We start from the raw sequence: 20,961 nt of genomic DNA on the forward strand, positions 1-20,961 counted from the left end.
AGTCACTATAGAAATGCCCTAACTGATGAAAATAAGACATTTACACATAAATGACTTAAAGGGTCTTTAGAACATCCACTACTCAAAAAGACTATCGTCCGCCAAAGTAAGAGTCAAGAAGTACCCGAAGGCTAAAATAAGTCGGGGAACTACTCCCGCATCTCTTACTCGATCTCCCATGTAGCCTCCTCGACTTGATGATACCTCTAATGGACCTTAACCATTGGAATTACTTTTGAGCTCAACTGCAGCATGTTGACACTCAATTTTGACCGACCTAAAACCCACTTTTGGACGACTATTTGATTGAGTAAGTATTTTAAAACTTATCTATTTTTATTTTATGTTTAAATTTTATCCGATTAATTACATATCTTGGTGTTCATAATTTACAAAAAATTATTATTGTTAATTTATTATTATTGTTATTATTAATTTTATTATTATTATTATATTTTACATAATTATTTAATTATTTTATGAATTCTTAATTTTTGAATAATGATTTTTCGTACATTTAAATTTTTAAGTATTTATTCAGTATATTATTATTATTATTATCATCATTTATTTATTCATTTTTTATGGATTTTTAAATTAGAATAATGATTTTATATAAGTTTCAAATTTTAAGTGTTTATTTTAATACGTAATATGTATACATTATATAATATGTCGTAAAATATATATTTTTTATATGAAAAGTTATTACTTATTTAATTATTTAATATGTGTAGTATTTCTTATTAAATTAAATAGCAATCCATTAATTTTTTCTCTAATTATTTAAATTATAACTTATCTATTCAATTTTAGCCAAAACTTATTTAAATCGTGTTAATTTTAGCCAATTGCTTACAATCCATTTCAATTTGAGCCTATTATGCAAAATGTGGCCTAAACTTAAACCCCAAGCCCAAATTTCTTTAAACCCATCCAGATGACCCAACCCATTATTCGAACTGAACCATTACTTAAAATCGATCTTGTTCATTCATCTCAATTGATGAAGGCTGAGATTACAATTCTATCTAGATGACCCAATCCATTATCCGAACTTCATAATTTCCTAATTTCTTAATTTTATCTAATTTTTTTTTATGTTTTTATTGAGGCGAAGATTTTTCAAAAATAACCGTCTACTTTAACGGGAGTAAGATTTTATCCTCGTTAGATCCATATTGTGAAATTTCAGGTATGTTTTTGTTGTTAATTCTCGAATACCCCAGACCCTGTCATTTTCTCTTCTTCTCCCAAAAGACCAACATCACCGCCTCCCTCTCCCCATCGCACCACGCCGCTCCTATCCTCTTCCCATTCTCTCCCCCAGCCAGCGAAGGCCTCACAAGGCCGCCTCACCTCCTACTCGCAGCCTCCCTCTTCTCCTTTCTCCCCTCCGCCTCCACTCTCTCGCTCTCATCTACTGTCTCAGGCAAAATCTCATCGTGGAGACGAGCAAAGACAGTGCCGCCTCTGTCTCCCCATCCCTCCGTCTCCATTTCCCCTTCAAATCCTAAGAAAAATCCCCATCGATGAACTTCGGCCAGTAGTCAAAAGACTCTTCAAAATCTGAGATTTGGGTGTATATTTAAGATCTAATTTATTTTAGAGACGGATCAGGTATGCCTCTTCAACCTAAATGCTATTTCATCCTTTCAAATATATGTTTTCTGTTAATTGATTATGAGATTCTGCTGTTAGTTTGAATTTATTGAAGTTTTGGTTGATATTTGTCCCTCTGCACTGTGTGTTGTTACATATCTCTATATTTCTCTCCAAGGAATTATTAAATTTGAGAGTTCTGGATGTTTGTTCGTTCATCAAGATTACATTTTATTAAGTATGCTTATATTGTGGTTTATCTTCGTATTCATGTTCTTGTGATTAAATTACATGCATATGTGAATATGTGGTCTTACAGTAACTTTATCATCAATTGTCATTGTTGGGATATTTGAGATTACAACATGCTTTTAATTCAATTGATTTCCTCTTGCTTTGTCTGGATATGGGGGTTGGATTCCATTAACCTTGTTTCCTCACGTCTTATTGACTGTAATTGCTTTCTCTTTTTAGCATAGATTGTTTTTGCCTGACTTTACATAATAATTGTATGGTTATCTCTCTTAATTAATTCTCGTTGCCGTAAATAAATCTGGGCAGATTCTTACTTCTTCTTATCCTGGTAAGTTTGCTTCAAATTAGTGTATGAATGCATATATGGCTGCTTTTAATTATTCTTCCTTGCCTTATTTAAATTTGACAGACTTTTACTCATTTTCATATTGGTAAACTTCAATTAACCGATTCAATTTTGTCTTTAATTGATTCCCTTTGCCTAATAAGGAAATTTGTTTACCTTATTCACGCTCTTCCTTTTTGATTCCTCTACTATAATAAGAAAACCCCTCCTTTCATTCTATAGGCACTTTTCAAGCATAACTTTTATACTATCAAAAAAGCAATAGTTATTCTCTGGCATACAACTTTTAAAAGTTCTAGTGCTCTGGTTTACTGCTCCAACTTAATTAAACCAAGTTCACTTAATAGTCATCTTCTCAACTGGTTAGTGATTCTCTCCAACATACCTATATTTCTTACACTCATCTTTCTTTACTAAAAAGATCCTATTTTATTATTAAGGAAGCACCGAGGTTAGTCCGTATCTCTTGCTTATTATGAATATGTGCCCTTTCTTCATAATTAGTTGACTGAAGCTTGACAGGTTAAGTCTTTTGTGTGACTTCCTAAATATGTATTATATATCTATATATGCCATGATTATTGTTGTTGTTCTAGGTGTTATATATACCCAACTCGCTCATTTGTCACCCATACAGTCATATGAAGTTCTTGATCATATGTCATGATCAATATTTGTGGAGAATGTGTTTTTTCTACTTTTTCTTACAAGTTTTGTGTGCTCCCGTCATTTTCAGTGAGTGATAGGAGATAGGATCTTTAACATTAAGCAATGTAGGGAGTTTTATGAAAGACATTTTCTGTTGGTCTGGTGTTGAAAAGATCCAATAACAACAACACGTTGCTACTAATAGTTTCAATTCAATTTTTTTTGGACAGTATCAAATTGAAAAAGTGATTTCACGCTGCTACAAAACAATGTTCCTTTCAACTTAAGTCGATCAGAAAACACAAATCAGAGTTAATGTTTTCTGCAGAATTGCAGTCTTAGACCTTAGGTTTCTGGTCAAGAAACATTGAGTTTTAGACAACTATGAGTTCTAGACCTAAGGTCTAAGACTGCAATTCTGCAGAAAACATTAACTCTAAAGTTTGAATGGTGCGCTCGTCCTGTCCATCTGTTTGAGTGTGGATAATTGTATTAAGCTTCACTTGGGTACCTAGCTCCTTTTGGAAAGATCTCTAAAACTGAGATATAAACTGAGTACCTTGATCCAGAATGATAGACAATGGAACACCATGAAGCTTAACCAATTCTCAAATATACAATCTAGCATAGTGTACCGCCCCGCCCGCTGCTACACTGAATTCCAGCAGCTTGGTGGTCCAAACAGCCTTTAAAATTGTGCCAGCATGCAGCCTACAGCCTTGGAGACCGTGAGCAGGCCTGACAACTTTTTATTATTTTATTGTTGCTTGTATAGATAGCCATAGTTGAGTGAATTCTTGGGCTGCCAACCTTTGTTTAATTTCTGTATCTATATAAGCCCTTTGGGCAGCTCACTTTGTAACTAATCTTGAAATCAAAAATCAGAAAATTGGCACTTGCCTCCCAAAAGCTTCTCCCTCTCTTTACTCTTAGTTTGTGGCTGGTTGTGTGGACTTTTGTGGACGTTTTCGTTCTAGCACTTGGTGTGCTTTCTTGTTGTTAGGACTGAGCTTAGGCAAGCCGTGCATGCTGCTTAGGTTGTCCCACGCGCTGAAGAAAATAGGCCCGTGACAAGTGGTATCAGAGCAACTGGTTCGAACATGACATCGAAGTCGCAGCGCAACGAAGAGATTGTCCAGGAACGAGAAGCAGAGGTTGGCAGGAATAATGCCTAGAAACGTGACAAGAGCAGGGGCAGGGAGCCTTCCCAGCCGCCTGTCGGTGGCAAGAGCCACGTTGCTGACGAAGGAGATGGCTCATCGACCAGCCATCTCGACGAAAAGATCACTGGTGTCGAGGCTCGGCTGATGGCGCTGAACAGGCGTCTTGCAATCGTTGAAAATAACTTGGGCTCCCTTGAGTCAGTTGCACTCGAAGGGCTTGATGAAGTTAAGTCGAATCTTCTTGAGCAGGCAGAGGAGGGCAGAGAAGGCCTCTCCAGCCTTGAACTCAAGCTCACGGAGGCTCTCTCTTCGTTGCATAAAGAGTTTGAGGCTTTAAAGGCACAGGTGGAGGAATCTGGCCGCACTGGGCCCATAAATGTTCGTGAGACTCGCATAGAAGCTCCCAAACCAAAGGAGTTTCGTGGGGAAAGAAATGCATAAGATGTTGAAAATTTCTTGTGGCAGATGGATGCTTATTTTGAGCACGTGAATATCACCAGTGTGGCTGCCAAAATCAGGATGGCAGCCATGTACTTGAGCGACACCGCCATGCTGTGGTGGCGGAGAAAGAAGGCAGACATGGAGCGAGGGGCCTATTCCATTGACGAGTGGAGGCAGTTCAAAGAAGAACTCAAGCGGCAGTTCTACCCTCAAAATATAGTGCATGAAGCCCGACAGAGATTGAGGGAGTTGAAACAAATTTCCTCTATTTGTGACTATGTGAAGGAGTTCACGAAACTCACCCTACAAATTCCTTCCTTGACCAGCGAGGACTTGCTATTTTACTTCTTGGATGGCCTCCAAAACTAGGCCAAACAAGTTGCAAAGACGTCAAGTTGGTGACGTTGATGAGGCTATAGCAGTGGCGGAATCCTTGTTCGATTTCCGGGTAAAATCATCAAAGGGGAGGGACTACAGGAGCAAAACTGTTCCTCCCAAAGGAGACAACAACAGGAACATGGGCAAGTTTGTTCCCAACCGCGGCAGCGACACTAGAGGTAACAATCGAAATCAACCTTCTAATTTCCGCATAAATTATGAGGACCGCAAGAAAGGTGCTCCTCATCGTGAAGGTTGCTATTTGTGTGGGGAGACTACTCATGCTGCCCGTTACTGTCCCTCGCTGGGCAAGTTGAGTGGTATGGTTGCTGCCCAAAAGCAACAAGAACAAATAGTGGCGCAAGCCGGCAGACAGCCCGGGGAGCGTGGCGGACAGGCTGAAGGAGCGGAGCAAGGTGGGAACAAGGTTGTTGGCTTGTTCAACCACATGACATTGTTTAATCACATGACTTTGGCTGCAGTTGCTGCGCAGCCACCTAAAATTAGGCCAAGGGAGTCTTTGTTTGTCGATGCCAAGTTGAATGGCAAAGATGTGCGTATAATGGTAGATACAGGTACAACGCACAATTTTGTGACGGAGGAACGAGCCAAGGATTTGGGGCTGTCCTATGTGTCCAGTGACACTGTTGAAAACTGTCAATGCCCTTCCCACTACTGTTCATGGAGTTGCCCCTAAGGTACAACTTGCTTTGGGGGAATGGACTGGACTAGCGGACTTCACTGTAGCGCCCATGGACGTTTTTGATATTGTGTTGGGACTTGATTTCTGGTATGAGATCAATGCGTTTATCTCGCCGCGTCTCAACCAGTTACACATTAAAGATGCTGGAGGATCGTGCATGGTGCCCTTTATTCGGGTTCCACAAAATGGAATGCACCTGTCGGCTATGCAGCTTGTTAAAGGCTTCAAGAAAGGGGAACCAACCTTCCTTGCTGCCTTGACTGGAGTCGCTGAGGACTCTCTTGAGGCAGTACCCTTGCCTCCTTGTATTGAACGGGTCCTTAATGACAACAAGGACGTGATGCCAGAAGAACTCCCTCAGCGGTTGCCCCCGCGAAAGGGAGGTTGATCATCAGATTGAATTAATTCCAGGGGCGAAGCCGCCTGCCATGTCCCCCTATCGCATGGCGCCCCCTGAGTTAGCTGAATTAAGGAGGCAGCTTAAGGAGTTGTTGGATGCAGGTCATATACGACCATCGAAGGCACCCTTTGGTGCACCTGTCCTGTTCCAAAAGAAGAAGGAAGGGACGCTGCGGTTATGTATTGACTACCGCGCCTTGAACAAAGTAACAGTAAAGAACAAGTACCCGATCCTTTTGATTGCGGATCTGTTTGATCGCTTGGGCCAAGCGAAAGTGTTCACAAAAATGGACTTGAGGAAAGGCTACTATCAAGTACGTATTGCTGAAGGGGATGAGCCCAAAATGACTTGTGTAACTCGTTATGGGGCTTTTGAGTGGCTGGTCATGCCATTTGGCTTGACAAATGCCCCTGCCACATTTTGTACCTTGATGAATAAGCTGTTCCACCCGTTTTTGGATCAGTTTGTCGTCATCTATTTGGATGACATTGTGATTTATAGCAACAACATGGAGGAACATGTGGAGCACTTGTGCAAAGTGTTCCAAGTATTGCGGGACAATGAGCTGTGCGTCAAGCGGGAGAAGTGCAGCTTCGCACAGCCTACCATTCAGTTCCTTGGGCATACTATCTGCCATGGTGAGATAAGGATGGATGGTGACAAGGTGAAAGCAATTCAGGATTAGGAGGCCCCAACGAAGGTGCCCGAGCTTCGGTCCTTCCTTGGCCTTGCCAATTACTACCGGCGATTTATTTTTGCCTACTCGGCAATTGCAGCTCCTCTTACCGACCTGCTGAAAAAAGGTCGGGAGTGGAAATGGGATGATAAATGCAGCAATGCGATTGAGGAACTCAAGGCAGCCATCACCAAGGAACCAGTCTTGGCGCTGCCCGATTTTGCTAAGGCATTTGAAATTCATACGGATGCGTCTGACTTTGCTATTGGTGGTGTCATAATGCAAGAGGGCCACCCGATAGCCTTTGAAAGCAGAAAATTGAATGATGCTGAAAGGCGTTATTCAGCTCATGAAAGGGAGATGACAGCCGTAGTCCACTGCTTAAGGACTTGGCGTCACTATGTATTGGGAGCTCACTTTGTTGTGAAGACTAACAACGCCGCGACGATGTATTTCCAAACTCAAAAGACCCTGACTGCCAAGCAAGCCCGCTGGCAAGACTTCTTGGCAGAGTTTGATTTCTCCTTTGAGCATAAGCCTGGGAAGGCTAATGTTGTAGCCGACGCTCTAAGCCAGAAGACTGTTCTGGCACCCCTCATTAGCTCGACGTGCAGCAGTGTTATTGACAAAATCAAAGAAGGTATGCAGCACAATCCTACGGCGAAGCAGCTCCTTGCCTTAGCCCAGCCCAACAGGGCAAGACAAAGAAATTTTGGGAAGAGAATGGCCTGCTGTATACTACAGGCAGACGTGTGTACATGCCGAGATGGGCAAACCTTAGGCGTACGTTGATAAAGGAGGGGCACGATACTGCTTGGGCGGGCCATCCAGGGCAGAAGCGGACATTGTCTTTGCTTGAATCCTCTTATTATTGGCCGCGCATGCAGGATGATATTGAGGTGTATGTGCGCACCTGCCTTGTTTGTCAACAGGACACGGTTGAGAACAAAGCACCTGGCGGATTACTTGAGCCACTGCCTATTGCGGAGAGACCATGGGACAGCGTCACTATGGACTTCATCACTTGCTTGCCGAACTCCGAGGGGTTTGGCACTATTATGGTTGTTGTCGATCGGTTCTCTAAATATGCAACCTTTACTGCCACTTTGGCGAGTTGCAAGGCAAAGGAAGCTGCCCGTCTCTTCTTGAGGGACGTTGTCAAACACTGGGGTGTGCCTAAGCACATCATTAGCGATCGCGATCCAAGGTTCACTAGAGCCTTTTGGAGAGAATTGTTTAGCCTACTTGGATCCGAATTGCATTTTTCCACTAGCTTCCATCCTCAGACAGATGGGCAAACAGAGAGGATCAATGGGCTCTTGGAATGCTATTTGTGGCACTATGTTAGTGCCAACCAGAAGGATTGGGCGAAGTTGTTGGACACTGCCCAATTCTCTTATAATTTGCAGCGGAGTGAGGCCACGGGGCGGAGCCTGTTTGAATTAGCTACTGGGCAGCAACCCAACACGCCTCAATCGCTACCTGTTGACGTGGGCTTGAAGAGCCCGGGGGCTTATCACATGTCAAAGGCTTGGGAAGAACAAATCGACCTTGCAAGGTCCTATCTTGATAAAGCAACCTGGAAGATGAAGAAATTTGCTGACCATAAACGGCGTCCCACTAATTACCGTATTGGGGATAAAGTGATGGTCAAACTTAATCCCCGACAATTCAAATCGTTGAGGAAGGTGAATCAAAACCTGATTCGACGATATGAAGGGCCTTTTGAGATCATTGCCAAGGCAGGCAAGATTTCTTATCGGGTCGACATGCCCCACCATTTGAAGATACACCCCATCTTCCATGCCAGTCAGCTAAAGCCTTACTTTGATGATACGGAAGACAAGGGGCAAGGGCAGGGCAATCGTCCCCAAATCTTTATCACCCCACCGGTCGTAGACAAGCAGATCGAGGCAATCATTGACCATTAACTGGTGCGCGACAAGGGGTGGAATAATTCAAGTGCGCATTTCCTTGTACACTGGAAAGGGACTTCGCTAGAGGAGGCAACTTGGGAGAAGTATGAGGACTTGTGGCAGTTTCGCCGCAAGGTCCAAGAATACTTGCTGTTCTGTGGCGCCGGGGTCGTCGCCAACTCAGGTGGGGGAACGTGTACCGCCCCGCCCGCTGCTACACTGGATTCCAGCAGCTTGGTGGTCCAGACAGCCTTTAATACTGTGCCAGCATGCAGCCTGCAGCCTTAGAGACTGTGAGCAGGCCTGACAACTTTTTATTATTTATTGTTGCTTGTATAGATAGCCATAGTTGAGTGAATTCTTGGGCTGCCAACCTTTGTTTAATTTCTGTATCTATATAAGCCCTTTGGGCAGCTCACTTTGTAACTAATCTTGAAATCAAAAATCAGAAAATTGACACTTGCCTCCTAAAAGCTTCTCCCTCTCTTTACTCTTAGTTTGTGGCTGGTTGTGTGGACTTTTGTGGACGTTTTCGTTCTAGCACTTGGTGTGCTTTTTTGTTGTTAGGACTGAGCTTAGGCAAGCCGTGCACGCTGCTTAGGTTGTCCCACGCGCTGAAGAAAATAGGCCTATGACAATAGTCCTCGGTTGAATATGAAGTCTTAACAGAAAGAAAATGATCCAACTTAGTCATTCGGTCAACGATCACCCAAATAGAGTCATGTTGCCTACGAGTACGAGGCAAACCAATAACGAAGTCCATATTCAAGGCTTTCCACTTCCAAGTAGAAACCTCAATGTCTTGAGCCAAACCTCCCAGTTTTTGATGCTTAACTTTGACTTGTTGATAACTAGGACACTTGGCCACGAATTTCACAATATCCGTCTTCATGTCATTCCACCAATACACTTTCCTCAAATCTCGATACATTTTCATGGAACCAGGATGAATAGAAAACCGCAAAATATGAGCCTCAAATAATATCATCTCTTAAGCCATTAATATTAAAACACACAATCGACCTTGATATCTCAAAACACCATCTCCCTTTTGGGAGAAAGCCTCAATGGCTTTTTGGGCAACCGCCTTCTTTAATTCTGCCAAAGTAGGATCACTATCTTGTTTTGCCTTTACATCTGCCACAAGAGATGATTCTGAACCATTTTGCACAATAACACCACCATCCTCAGAATCAACCAATTGAACACTCAAATGGGCTAATCTATGCAAATCCTGAACTAGTTCCTTCTTTTCATCCTCAAGATGAGCAACACTATTCATGGACAATCTATTAAGAGCGTCGGCAACCACATTTGCCTTACCCGAATCGTATAGCAATCTCATATCATAATCGTTCAACAACTCAACCCATCTTCTTTATCGAAGGTTCAAGTCCTTTTGAGTGAACACATATTGCAAACTCTTTTGATCAGCGAAAACATCCTCATGGACACCATATAGATAGTGTGTCCACACTTTCAAAGTAAATACTACCACCGCCAACTTCAAATCATGAGTCGGGTAATTCTTCTTATGGGCTTTGAGTTTCCTTGAAGCATAAGCTATCACCTTATCATTTTGCATTAGAATACAATCAGGACCAACTCGTGAAGCATCACAGTAGATAACGAACCCATCTGAACCCTCTGATAAAGTCAACACCAGAGTGGAGGTAAGCCTATCCTTCAACTCTTGAAATCTTTTCCCACATGCCTCGGACCATTGGAACTTTACCTTCTTTTGAGTCAAATTAGTCAAGGGCGATGCAATGGAAGAAAAACCTTCCACAAACCGTCTATAATAACTGGCTAAGCCGAAGATACTTTGAATATCGGAAGGAGTCAACAGTTTAGGCCAATTCTTAACTGCCTCGGTCTTCAATGGAGCAACCATAATTCCTTCTTTGGAAACGATATGACCAAGGAAAGCAACTAACGTTAACCAAAATTCATACTTACTAAACTTTGCATACAACTGACGGTCTTTGAGAATTTGCAACACAATCCTCAAATGATCGGTATGCTTTTCTTCACTCCGTGACTAGATCAAAATATCATTAATGAAGACAATCACAAACATATCCAAGTATTGCTTGAACACACTGTTCATCAAATCCATAAAAGCTACAGGGGCATTCATTAGTCCAAAAGACATAACCAAGAATTCAAATTGACCATATCGAGTTCTAAAGGTCGTCTTTGGAATGTCACATTCCCTTACTCGGAGTTGATGATAACCCGATTGAAGATCAATCTTAAAGTAACTTGCTTCTTGGAGTTGATCAAATAAATCATCAATCCGTGGAATGAGATACTTGTTCTTAATTGTGACCTGCTTTTGTTCCTGTTAAAGTTTGTTTTTTTAAGATTATAGTGGTCTTAGGTTGATTAAATAGATATTGTTCTGGTTTTTCAGATTATAGTCTTCTTAATTACATTTTGCACTAAAGATCTCATGAAAAATGGTACTTAGCGGTACTCACTAGATATTTCTCTAGATAATTGAGTTAACAGGTCTCCTTATGTGCCAATCATGGCATCTTTTCATTATTATGTCTCTATATACAATTTGGATCTACACAAGTTTTTCATCATGCCATTTGCTCAGAAGATGTATCCACTACTTCCAAAATTTAAATGCACATGAAATTGCATACCAACTTTTGAAATTAGAACATAACTGGCTAGATTTGTATCTGTTGATTTTCAAGTTAATAGATTTGCTCAGAATTTTCCTGAACTTGATAACTTCCTTTTTCTTGGTTTAATAGATGAAAGCTTTGAATAAATACATTGGTTATTATGCTACAGCTTTTTGCAAAAAGTGCATGATTAAATTTTTATATTGTTATAATGCTTTTCATTATGCCAATTAAGCTTATCCTAGCTAAAGAGTTAATTGTTCAACACTAAGTAATGACTATTTAGTCCTAGTGTGATTCTTTGATTGGGTCACAAGCTTATGACGAGCAAACCTATTCTCAACAAAGAAAGAAGACTCATCTATGTGAAATGGGAACCACCATATAGCGACTTTTTAAAACTTAATATTGATGGTGCATATACCTCCAACCCAGGTAGGAGGAATGGGGGGGGGGGGGGGGTTATTCAGAGACAAGAACAAAGAATGTAGAACAGGCTTCAACATGGGTATCTACATTGCTACGAATATATATATGGCGTAGTTACGGCTTACAGAGGACATGACCTTAGATAGGAGGGTGTGGAGGACCCACATTAGGGTAGAAGGCTAGTTCATAGTCTCATTATTCTTCTCTATTCATAGGCGTAGTAGTGAATTACGATTTCTTGCGCTTTGATTTCTGATTTCTGTTACTATTTATTACTTTTTATGCTTTGACAACTCTATTTTATCTGTGACGCTTTCATTATTTATTTATTTGTTATTTGTTATTTGTATTTATTTATTTATATTTATTTGTTATCTATTCGTTATTTGTTTGTTGTTTTTTTCATAAAACTTTTAATTTCCTATTCTTATCTAACATTTTTTATGCGTTTATGCTTTTACTGAGCCGAGGGTCTCCAGGAAACAGCCGTCCTACCTTGGTAGGAGTAAGGTCTGCGTACATTCTACCCTCCCCAGACCCCATGTTGTGGGATTTCACTGGGTTGTTGTTGTTGTAAGCATTAACACTATATTACGTGCTAAAAATTGCACTACAGGAAACTTAATACTTCTAATCATCGAAATTGATTGCAAAGATCTTATTAACATGCTATTTAACAAATGTTGCTCCCACTAAAATTTGATTGATGATTGCAGGTACCTACTAAGGCAAGAAGGGTGTCAATCAAGCATGTTTTCAGAGAAGCTAATGGAGTAGCGGATCAACTAGCAAAGAAAGGATGCGAATTAGATATTTTTGGAAGCTTAATGATGTACCTCATTCCCCGCTTTTATTATTTCTGTATTTGATAGAAACGACTCTTACGTATATTTATTAAATAAATCCTTTATCACCAAAAAAAAAGATCTTCTAATTCGCTCTGCTAAACGACCCCTTACTAAACAGTATACACTATACAAAACTCGTCAAAATCTCGATCGAGCAGTAAGGACGAAATGAATCCATTTCCTCCGGCATCACCCTTACAACTGCCATCCTCCTCCACCTTTCCGCCGCCACCTCTACCACTGCAACCATCGTGCACCTTTCCGCAACCACCACCTTACTTTCACCACCACACTCCAACCAGTGCTCCGACTAATGATCTTCCTAGTGCTCTCTCATCCCTTACATCTCTCCTCAATCTCTCTTCAACTACTCTCCACTCTCTCTCCTCTCTTCTTCCTATACCCCTTCTTGTTCCCTCTCCAACTCTAATCCCATGTCCTTTCAATCGCAACCATCGTCTTCCCCTTTCTTCCCTCTTCTCTCACTCCCTTCATTGCCCACCCATTTCCTCTTCATCCGCCGAGTACATTCAAACCCTAATCCAAAACCTCAAATACCCCCAAACCCTTCACTCATCCAATTCCTTTACCTTACCCTTATGCGAATCTCAATCTGACCTTTGCTTCTCTCTTGAAACCTACCTCAATTTTGAAAATCCCACTTTTTTCTATTCTAATTGTCCTGGGGTTGTTTCTTTTCCTATTAGGGGAGACAATGCCACTCCTCCAATGCTGACTTTGCTCACAGTTTTATCTTCAGAATGTGCTAATTTTGGTGAAAATTTGATGGTATTTCCGAAAGAAATTGTTATTCAGCTTCTTCCTTCGGAGGTTTATGCAATTAGGAATGAAACAGATCGTTGGGATGAGTTTCCTTTTATGTATTCATATCGTGTTCTTCGTGCAATTTTAGAATTAGGGATGACTAGTGTGGAGTGTTTATCTACATGGGTAGTTGCTAATTCAGCTAGGTATTATAGTGTTGTACTTGATTTAGCAATGAGGGATCATATACTTGTACTGTTTAAGCTTTGTTTGAAGGCTATAGTTAGGGAAGCTATTGATTTAGCTAGTACATTTTGCAATGGAGAAGCTGAGGAATCAGTTTTGAGTAACCAGAGTTTTAAGTGTCCTGTCTTAGTTCAAGTCTTGGTGTGGTTGGGATCCCAACTTTCCGTGTTATATGGCGAAATGAATGGGAAATTGTTTGCTATCAATATGCTAAAACAATGTATCTGTGATTGTGCATTTAGTTCTTCTATGTTCAATGAATCTACTGATATGAAAAGTGGGGATGACAACCTTCAAGACCCACAGGAAAGTGGTGAACCACTTAAAAGTAGAATGGGGAATGAGGGAATAAATGTATCGGATGAAACACTCTCTAAAAGCTCGATTTCTGTATCCCAAGTAGCAGCAGCTGTTGCAGCATTGCATGAACGATCTATGCTTGAAGACAACCTCAAAGCACTAAGGAGTTTACCATCACTTCCAGCTTACCAACGGTATATTACCTTTGCTCTTCTTAGAATAGTATTCTGAAGATGTCCACATGTCTAGATGTGCATCACAACATTTGTTCGACGAGTACCTTGGGACTCCTATAGACATTAGCCTCTGCCTATTTTCCCAAAAAAAGGAAAAGGAAAAACACAAAAACTCAGTTTCTGTTGCTCAAGTGTTTATTGGTTTTTGTTTTCATATTACTGACCATTTTCTTCAACACTTGAGCTTTTTTTGGGACAGGTGCATGCTTTCTATTGAGAAGAATAGTCTATGCATTGATGTCAAAAGTTGGGAAATTAACTTGGTTCAAATTGAAGTTATGATTCATTAATGATTTTTCTACTAACCCAGAGTTTTGACTGGATTTATAATGACCATCCTCTGGAGGCATATAGAAATAAGATAAAGTTTAAGGGGCGAAAAGCATATCTTGAACTATGTAGAAAGTTGTATCTGTCTCACAAATGATTTATATGAAGATGAATAAAAAAGTTCTTGACAGGCCTCTGGTCTGCGATAAAATACTTAAGAAGTTGTATCTGTCTCACAAATGATTTATATGAAGATGAATAAAAAAGTTCTTGCCAGGCCTTTGGTCTGCGACAAAATACTTAAAGTCTTTTTGGCCAAGCTTTTTCGAGGCTTAAGTGCTTATTTTTAAAAAGTGAGGTGCTAGGCCAAGCTTTTAGGAGAAAATAAGTGATTTTGGGAACTATCAGAAGTTGTTTTTAGAAGTACCTTTTTAAAAGTTATTTTTGAGAAAATACACTTAGAAGCACTTTCTAAAATCTTGGCCAAAGACTAGTTGCTTCTCAAAAGTTCTTTTCAAATTATTAGTTAAACACTAGCTGCTCCACAGTCCACACTAAGAGTACTTTTTTGAAAAACACTTTTTTTGTAGAAAAAGCCTTTTCAAAATAAGCTGGTTTAGAAGATTGACCAAACATGCGTATTAAAATAGTGATGTGCAGAGATAAATCGTGGACAATTTGTGCAAAGTCGTCAAGAACAGGAGTATTTTATTTCTGGTTTTTCTGATCTCACTTTTTTCTTCAAGCATGAAATAAAAATATACTAAAATGTTTTTCCTATAGTATATTGCTAAGCAGTTTCCTTTGCAGGTTGATGGAGCACACTTATATTTCGAATAAAGCAAATGAGGAACGGCAAAAACGCCCTAATTACAAAGCGTTGGTTGAACATGATGGACTTCTGTGGCAGCATTCACGAAATAATCAGGTGTGTTTGCTTGTCAAATGGTACTTTGAGTCGTTCCTGAGCTTGAAGCAATAACTATATATAACCCTACGGCGATAACCATTGTAGAATCAACATTTGGGATAGAAGTGGTTTCTTCTTTTGCGAGGTTAAACATAAAAGAACATTGTTTGCTTATATTTCTGTTTTTTTCAGCCCTTCAGATTTTCTTGAGAAAATTCGACCTAACAGAATACAACAAATGACTATATGCTTTCTGTTTTATCCTTTCTTCGTGGTCTCTTCTAGTAATGGATATCACCCTTGTTCTTGTACAATGAAACCATTGTACTCCACCTCCAATCGTTGAGCATTTTTGCCTTATTAAAAATAGCATCCAAGTGAACATCAAACAAGCAAATTGAAACTGTGGGAGTAAGAAATTTTGAAATTTACTAGATGTTACAACAACAAAATATCCAGTGAAATTCCACTAAGTGGGTTTACTAGATGTTAGAAACTAAATAATATTTTTGGCTTCCATCTACATAATGAATGAAATATTTTACACTTGGGGTCCGTTTGATATGCGACATGGAATCATGATTTTAAATCAGATTGATTTGAAGTTGAATTTTTGTTTGGATACGCAATTTGAATTTTCTAAATTGTATTATTTTTTTCATAAATAAACCTAAACCCCCCCACAATTTGTGGAAACTATCAAAATTTCTCCTATTCTTATACAATTTTTACCAAATGAGCAAACCGTAGCTCATAAACAAGATATCAAAATATCTAAGGCGCTATATTGATAGATCGCATATCTTCGTGTTTCTTTTATAAATAAATGTTTGTGATTGCAAACATTCAAATAGGCAAATACACATAATTTTATAAAGATCTACTAGCCAACAATTGTATTAACTAGTTATTCTTTAAGATAATCCTTTCACATTACGGACAATCTCTTCACGCTAAGCATGCGTTTTCTTTTGTAAAATTTAAAATGATTGGTCTTTTTTTGGTTAACAAAATATAAACTTATGGGTCTAATTTTACATATATTTTTTTGAAATAACCATTTGGAATCCGAAATCATTTTTTTGTGTGGAGAATTTGGGATTTCAAATCGTGATCCCAAATCGCATGTCCAAGCGTTGATTTGATATCATGACTTCATATCACATGTCCAAACACAAGCTTACCCTTTTGGGTTTAGTTGATAAGCATAAAGTGATGAAAATCACTTTTAGATGCTGAAACAGATTTTATAAATAAGCAAGTACATATTTGGATAACCTTCTAAAAAAGTACGTGCTTGGATAGAAGTGCTGAATTTGATATTAGTTTGTTTTGTAAAAAGGTATTGATAAACACTTTTCTGTTAAAATGACTGAATTATTCTTAAAGCTATTTGCCAAAAATTATAAATCTAAAAGTATTTTTACATAAGACAGATAAATGATGGAGAAAACATATAGAGATAATTAGAAGTTATGTTTTATGTGAGGTACTTCAGAGAGTAAAAAAAAAAACATATTAGGACATCGTAAAAGGTTTTGTCAAACTAAAAGTGCATATAAGTTGTAAAATCGTAAGTTAGGGGTGTCCAAACTCATGGCTTTTGGTCGATTTTGGCTTATAAGCAGCTAGTAAATACCTTCTTAGCGTCAAACACTCAGACGATAAAACTTCAGACCTTGATTCCTTAAAATTCGGTGACTTAAATTCTTCAGTATGCGAAATTCACTTAAATTGGTGAATTAAAATATTATTTAGTGATATGTAATTAAAATAGGAAGGAGTGAACGCGTATTAGGGTAGAAGGCTAGTAGGGGTGAAGGTTAGTGGAAGTTTAGCATGTTATGTTGTGTATCGTGCTTCTATTATCACACTATTTTGTGGTTGTTATTGTTTCTCCTTATAGACTTTACATTTGCTTTGTTTATTAACTGCCATGCTTTCTTCATTGTTTCTCCATCTTTGTTGCTTGGGTTTGAGGCACTTGAGCCGAGGGTGTTTCGGAAACAACCTCTCTACCTCCTCGAGGTAGTGATAAGGTCTGCGTACACTCTACCCTCCCCAGACTCCATTTAGTGGGATTTCACTTGGTATGTTGTTGTTGTTGTTGTAATGAAACTTCAAAGCTTCAGTTACTTTAACTTTATCAATTAGATCCCAACTCCTTTCTTAATATATTGCGTGGCATTTTCAGGACACAAATAGAACAAAAACGAGGGAGGAATTATTAGCTGAGGAAAGGGATTATAAACGTAGAAGAATGTCATATCGCGGAAAAAAGTTGAAGCGGTCAACAACACAGGTATATTTTGCTTCTTAAGATTTGGCCGTATGTTTTTCTCTGTTATTTTTCTATCAAGTCTTGTATATCATTGACCTGAATCCGATCAAAAATCAATTTGCCAAGAAGAATTCTATTGATGCCCATCTGGTAATGCAAAAAGCTTTGCGGACTTCAAATATTTGCACTCGTTACAGATCTCGATCTTCATGTCTACGCATTTTGTGTATTCAGCTGTGACTTCTTTCTGTTCCTTATACATCTTTTTCTTTGACATCTTTATTGATGTCCTCTTCTACCTTTAGGTTATGAGGGACATAATTGAGGAATACATGGAGGAACTCAGGCAAGCAGATCCCATCAATTGCTCAACAAAAGGAGCTGAAGAGACCAAAGTTCTGCCGTCCGCATCCTACACACTGGATAATTATTATACGGATAAAGCTGAGTCTGGAAAGAGGCAGCTGGATTCGTCTTCTTTTAGCAAAGGAAGGGAGAGTGATTATAGGGAAGAGTTTCATACTGATGGAGGAGTCAATTCAACAGATTTCAAATATGATTATCCTGAAAATATGGAAAAAGCATCTCAGTGGCATCATCGACATTTAGTAGCCGAGAGAAGTAATGGGAGGTCCAGACAGGACAGAAAAGATTACTCTAGAAGCCCAAATCAGCGAAGCAGTGGTGCCTATTTGCGTGAAACATCGATCAGCCAAGAGAAGAGAAACTATTCAAATGATTCTAGATATAATTTTTCCAGAAGCTCCAGCAGGAGGTACCACAAATCAATTGACAAAAGTAGTCCACACAGGGAGGGAGGTGATCGTCATTGAAGAGCGATATGATCCGTCTGGACCTTAGAAAAACTGTGAGAAAATGTCCCGCTATTGCAGCTAGTTCTCTGTTTGTCAGGTTAATCTGGCAATGTGTTGATATTGGAACGGCATCACCATCAGATTTGTTGTGACTGGTCTTATCAGAAAGAATTTCCTGTGACTGGTGCTTTTTGTGATCTACCGGTCAAATTGGCTAGGTAAGCAGCTATGGGTTTGACTAACCTGGATACTTGATTTATTTTGCTTTTTCAGGAAAGACTGAAATCTTTTTGCTGGTTTTTTTTCTCCTTAAAACCTTGCAGTAGGAAGTCATGCAGGTGTCCGCAGTTTATCCACTTCTGTATCCTTCCATGTATCCTTTATATTGTTTTTTCTTGGCATTATCTTAGATTTATTGTTCTCCGTCCTTTTTCCCTATCCAAAGAAATAATTTTCTCTTGGATTTTCAAGTGGACTTAGGGTATGGCTAGAACACCAGTGATAATGTTCTTCATGTGCACATGATATAGTAAGTTGTTCTTTTCCATAGTGCTGGGTATAACTTGACCTGAAACAGAAACATATTTTGCAGAATTCCTTTTTTATTGTTGGAACAAATATTGTTGCACAACTTTAATGCTAAATCCTTTTGGTTTGTTGGTTAAGCTTCAATGTACAACTACAAGTGTAAACACAAGTTATTAATGTAAGATTTACTTGTTTACATGCTTGGTTCATGATTGGGTGAAGTATCTGGTTTTAAGGGCCTCAAAACTTGGCTGTAGGCTTGTTGAAGGTGACACTCCAGTTATGAGATATGCTTGTATAACTGTACTATTACTATATAGAAATAGTGCATAGTATTATGGTAGCAATAGTTTTTTCCCTTTACATATAGGTAGTATCATGTATGTTAGTCATATTACAGAGGACCTGGTAGAAGACTACTGCTTGGTGCAGCTTCAGGTGTAGGCTTTTTAGTTGCAATCTAATTGTTTTTGTACTTCCAACAGCGGTTATTGAAATTGGGGCAGCCACATCTGCACTCTGATTGTCGTTGTACTTCTAATGACACAATATTTAGAAGGTGCGAGAGCCACACCAAAAGATTGGATTCCCGTAATCCTTGAGCACTTTAAGCATCTCCAATCAGTTTGATTGTTTTAGACAAGTCTTATAGGGAATTTTAAGTTGGCAACTATAATAAAATCAAGATGCCTTGAGGTACCTGAATTGTGCCAGTTAGAAGAAACTTGTTTTTTGCTAAAGTATCTAATTATAAGCACTTCAAGACTGATATGAAAGTATAAGGTATCAGGCTCTTGGGCCCTCTGTTGACTTGACGTATGTATGTTGAAGATGAAATATGATATTATACAAGAATAAGACACTAGTTTTATGGTAGCAATCTTTTTCTAAATGCATATTGGCAAGTACCATGTGCATTAGGTATATTGCAGAAAACATTCCTGGTAGGAGATACACTTGATGCTGCTTCAGGTGTAAAATTTTCAAGTTGCAGTCTAATTGTTTTTTTGCTTTTAATTGCAGACTTAGAAAGTGAGGCGGTCACAATAAATATGGCCACACTAATACCCAAGTGAAGCCTTGGGAGCTTGAAGCGTCTCCTAATTAGTTTAAACAGGTTTTGGAGGATTCTAAGATTAGGCAACTATTGTCATAAACTTTTAACGCCTTTGTATACACTGAATTATTTTTTATCATATGAAGAAATTTGCTTCTCTTTTCTTTTGGCTCAACAGTCTGCTTGCATGTGAACGACAATTGTTGAATACTAAGGCACTGCAAGGTTGACCACTTAAGAATTATTGAATGACATGAAAATTCGTCTTGAGAGTTTGCTCGAATCTAGCCTTATACCTTATGAGCTTATGAATTTGTGGAGATGCTCTGCTCTGGAGTCTTCACAATATTTTAGGTTCATCTATGAGGTTGGACTTACAAAACTATAAATGGCATACAACATCATATTAACCGTGTTTCTACGTTTGTCCACCAGTTGCATCATTCAATTTTGACATCTACAAAGTTTGTACTGATCTATCTACAATATTATCGCATGGAGTCATTGACGTTGATATATGATGAAGATGATGATAACTGATAGGCTGCCAATTGTCTTAATTAAAAATCAGATGAGCTACTAGGTGCCAATAACAAAAGGTGGGATATTTAGCACTTCCAATTTCTTCTGACATTCACAACGCGAGCTGAAACATAAATAATTTAAAGTAGGGTCGGATTGTTACATTTTTCTTTTGAACTTGAGATGCCTCTTGTTCTGTATCTCTATGGGCATGGGTGTGTTTGATAGGGAGGAAAGTAATTCTTAATTTTTTTATGTCGAGTTGGTCAAAATATTTAAAAAATAATCTCTATGAAAACAAATTTTTGGTAGAAAACATTTTTGTTTGTACCAAATATATCTCTATAATGTAACTTTTAGATTACTCCACTGAAATAATATCAGTATTCTATAACCATTACTTTCTATACTTGTGTTTTTTATTTACACGCCTCTTATGAAAGAAATTTCAAAATAATAATAATATAATTACCTAATATAGCCAAAAACTTAGATTGCAAATATTTAGTTCAAAAATCAATTACTCATTTCCGTATATACAAATTGTATATAATAATATACAAAATTTTGATATAATTTTTATA

The 20,961-nt window shown here is 38.8% G+C and overlaps 1 protein-coding gene across 3 annotated transcripts; it reads left to right on the top strand.

Annotated features, from left to right (window-relative positions):
• The first annotated feature begins 1,194 nt into the window (after positions 1–1,194).
• Positions 1,195–20,018, top strand: LOC129882421 (U11/U12 small nuclear ribonucleoprotein 48 kDa protein-like). Of its 3 annotated transcripts, none has more exons than XM_055956710.1 (6): positions 1,195–1,620; positions 12,316–13,952; positions 15,075–15,192; positions 17,369–17,476; positions 17,761–18,488; positions 18,594–20,018. In XM_055956710.1, the coding sequence occupies exons 2-5, from the start codon at positions 12,616–12,618 to the stop codon at positions 18,286–18,288; spliced, it is 2,091 nt and encodes a 696-aa protein (XP_055812685.1). In that variant the 5' UTR covers positions 1,195–1,620; positions 12,316–12,615; the 3' UTR covers positions 18,289–18,488; positions 18,594–20,018. The 3 variants fall into 3 exon arrangements, with proteins under 3 accessions (XP_055812685.1, XP_055812686.1, XP_055812687.1); XM_055956711.1 differs by having other exon boundaries at positions 19,822–20,018; XM_055956712.1 differs by lacking the exon at positions 1,195–1,620 and adding an exon at positions 2,470–2,565.
• Positions 20,019–20,961: the final 943 nt, after the last annotated feature.

This window comes from Solanum dulcamara, chromosome 3, assembly GCF_947179165.1.
Source record: "Solanum dulcamara chromosome 3, daSolDulc1.2, whole genome shotgun sequence".
In the NCBI taxonomy this organism is placed as follows: Eukaryota; Viridiplantae; Streptophyta; class Magnoliopsida; order Solanales; family Solanaceae; genus Solanum; species Solanum dulcamara.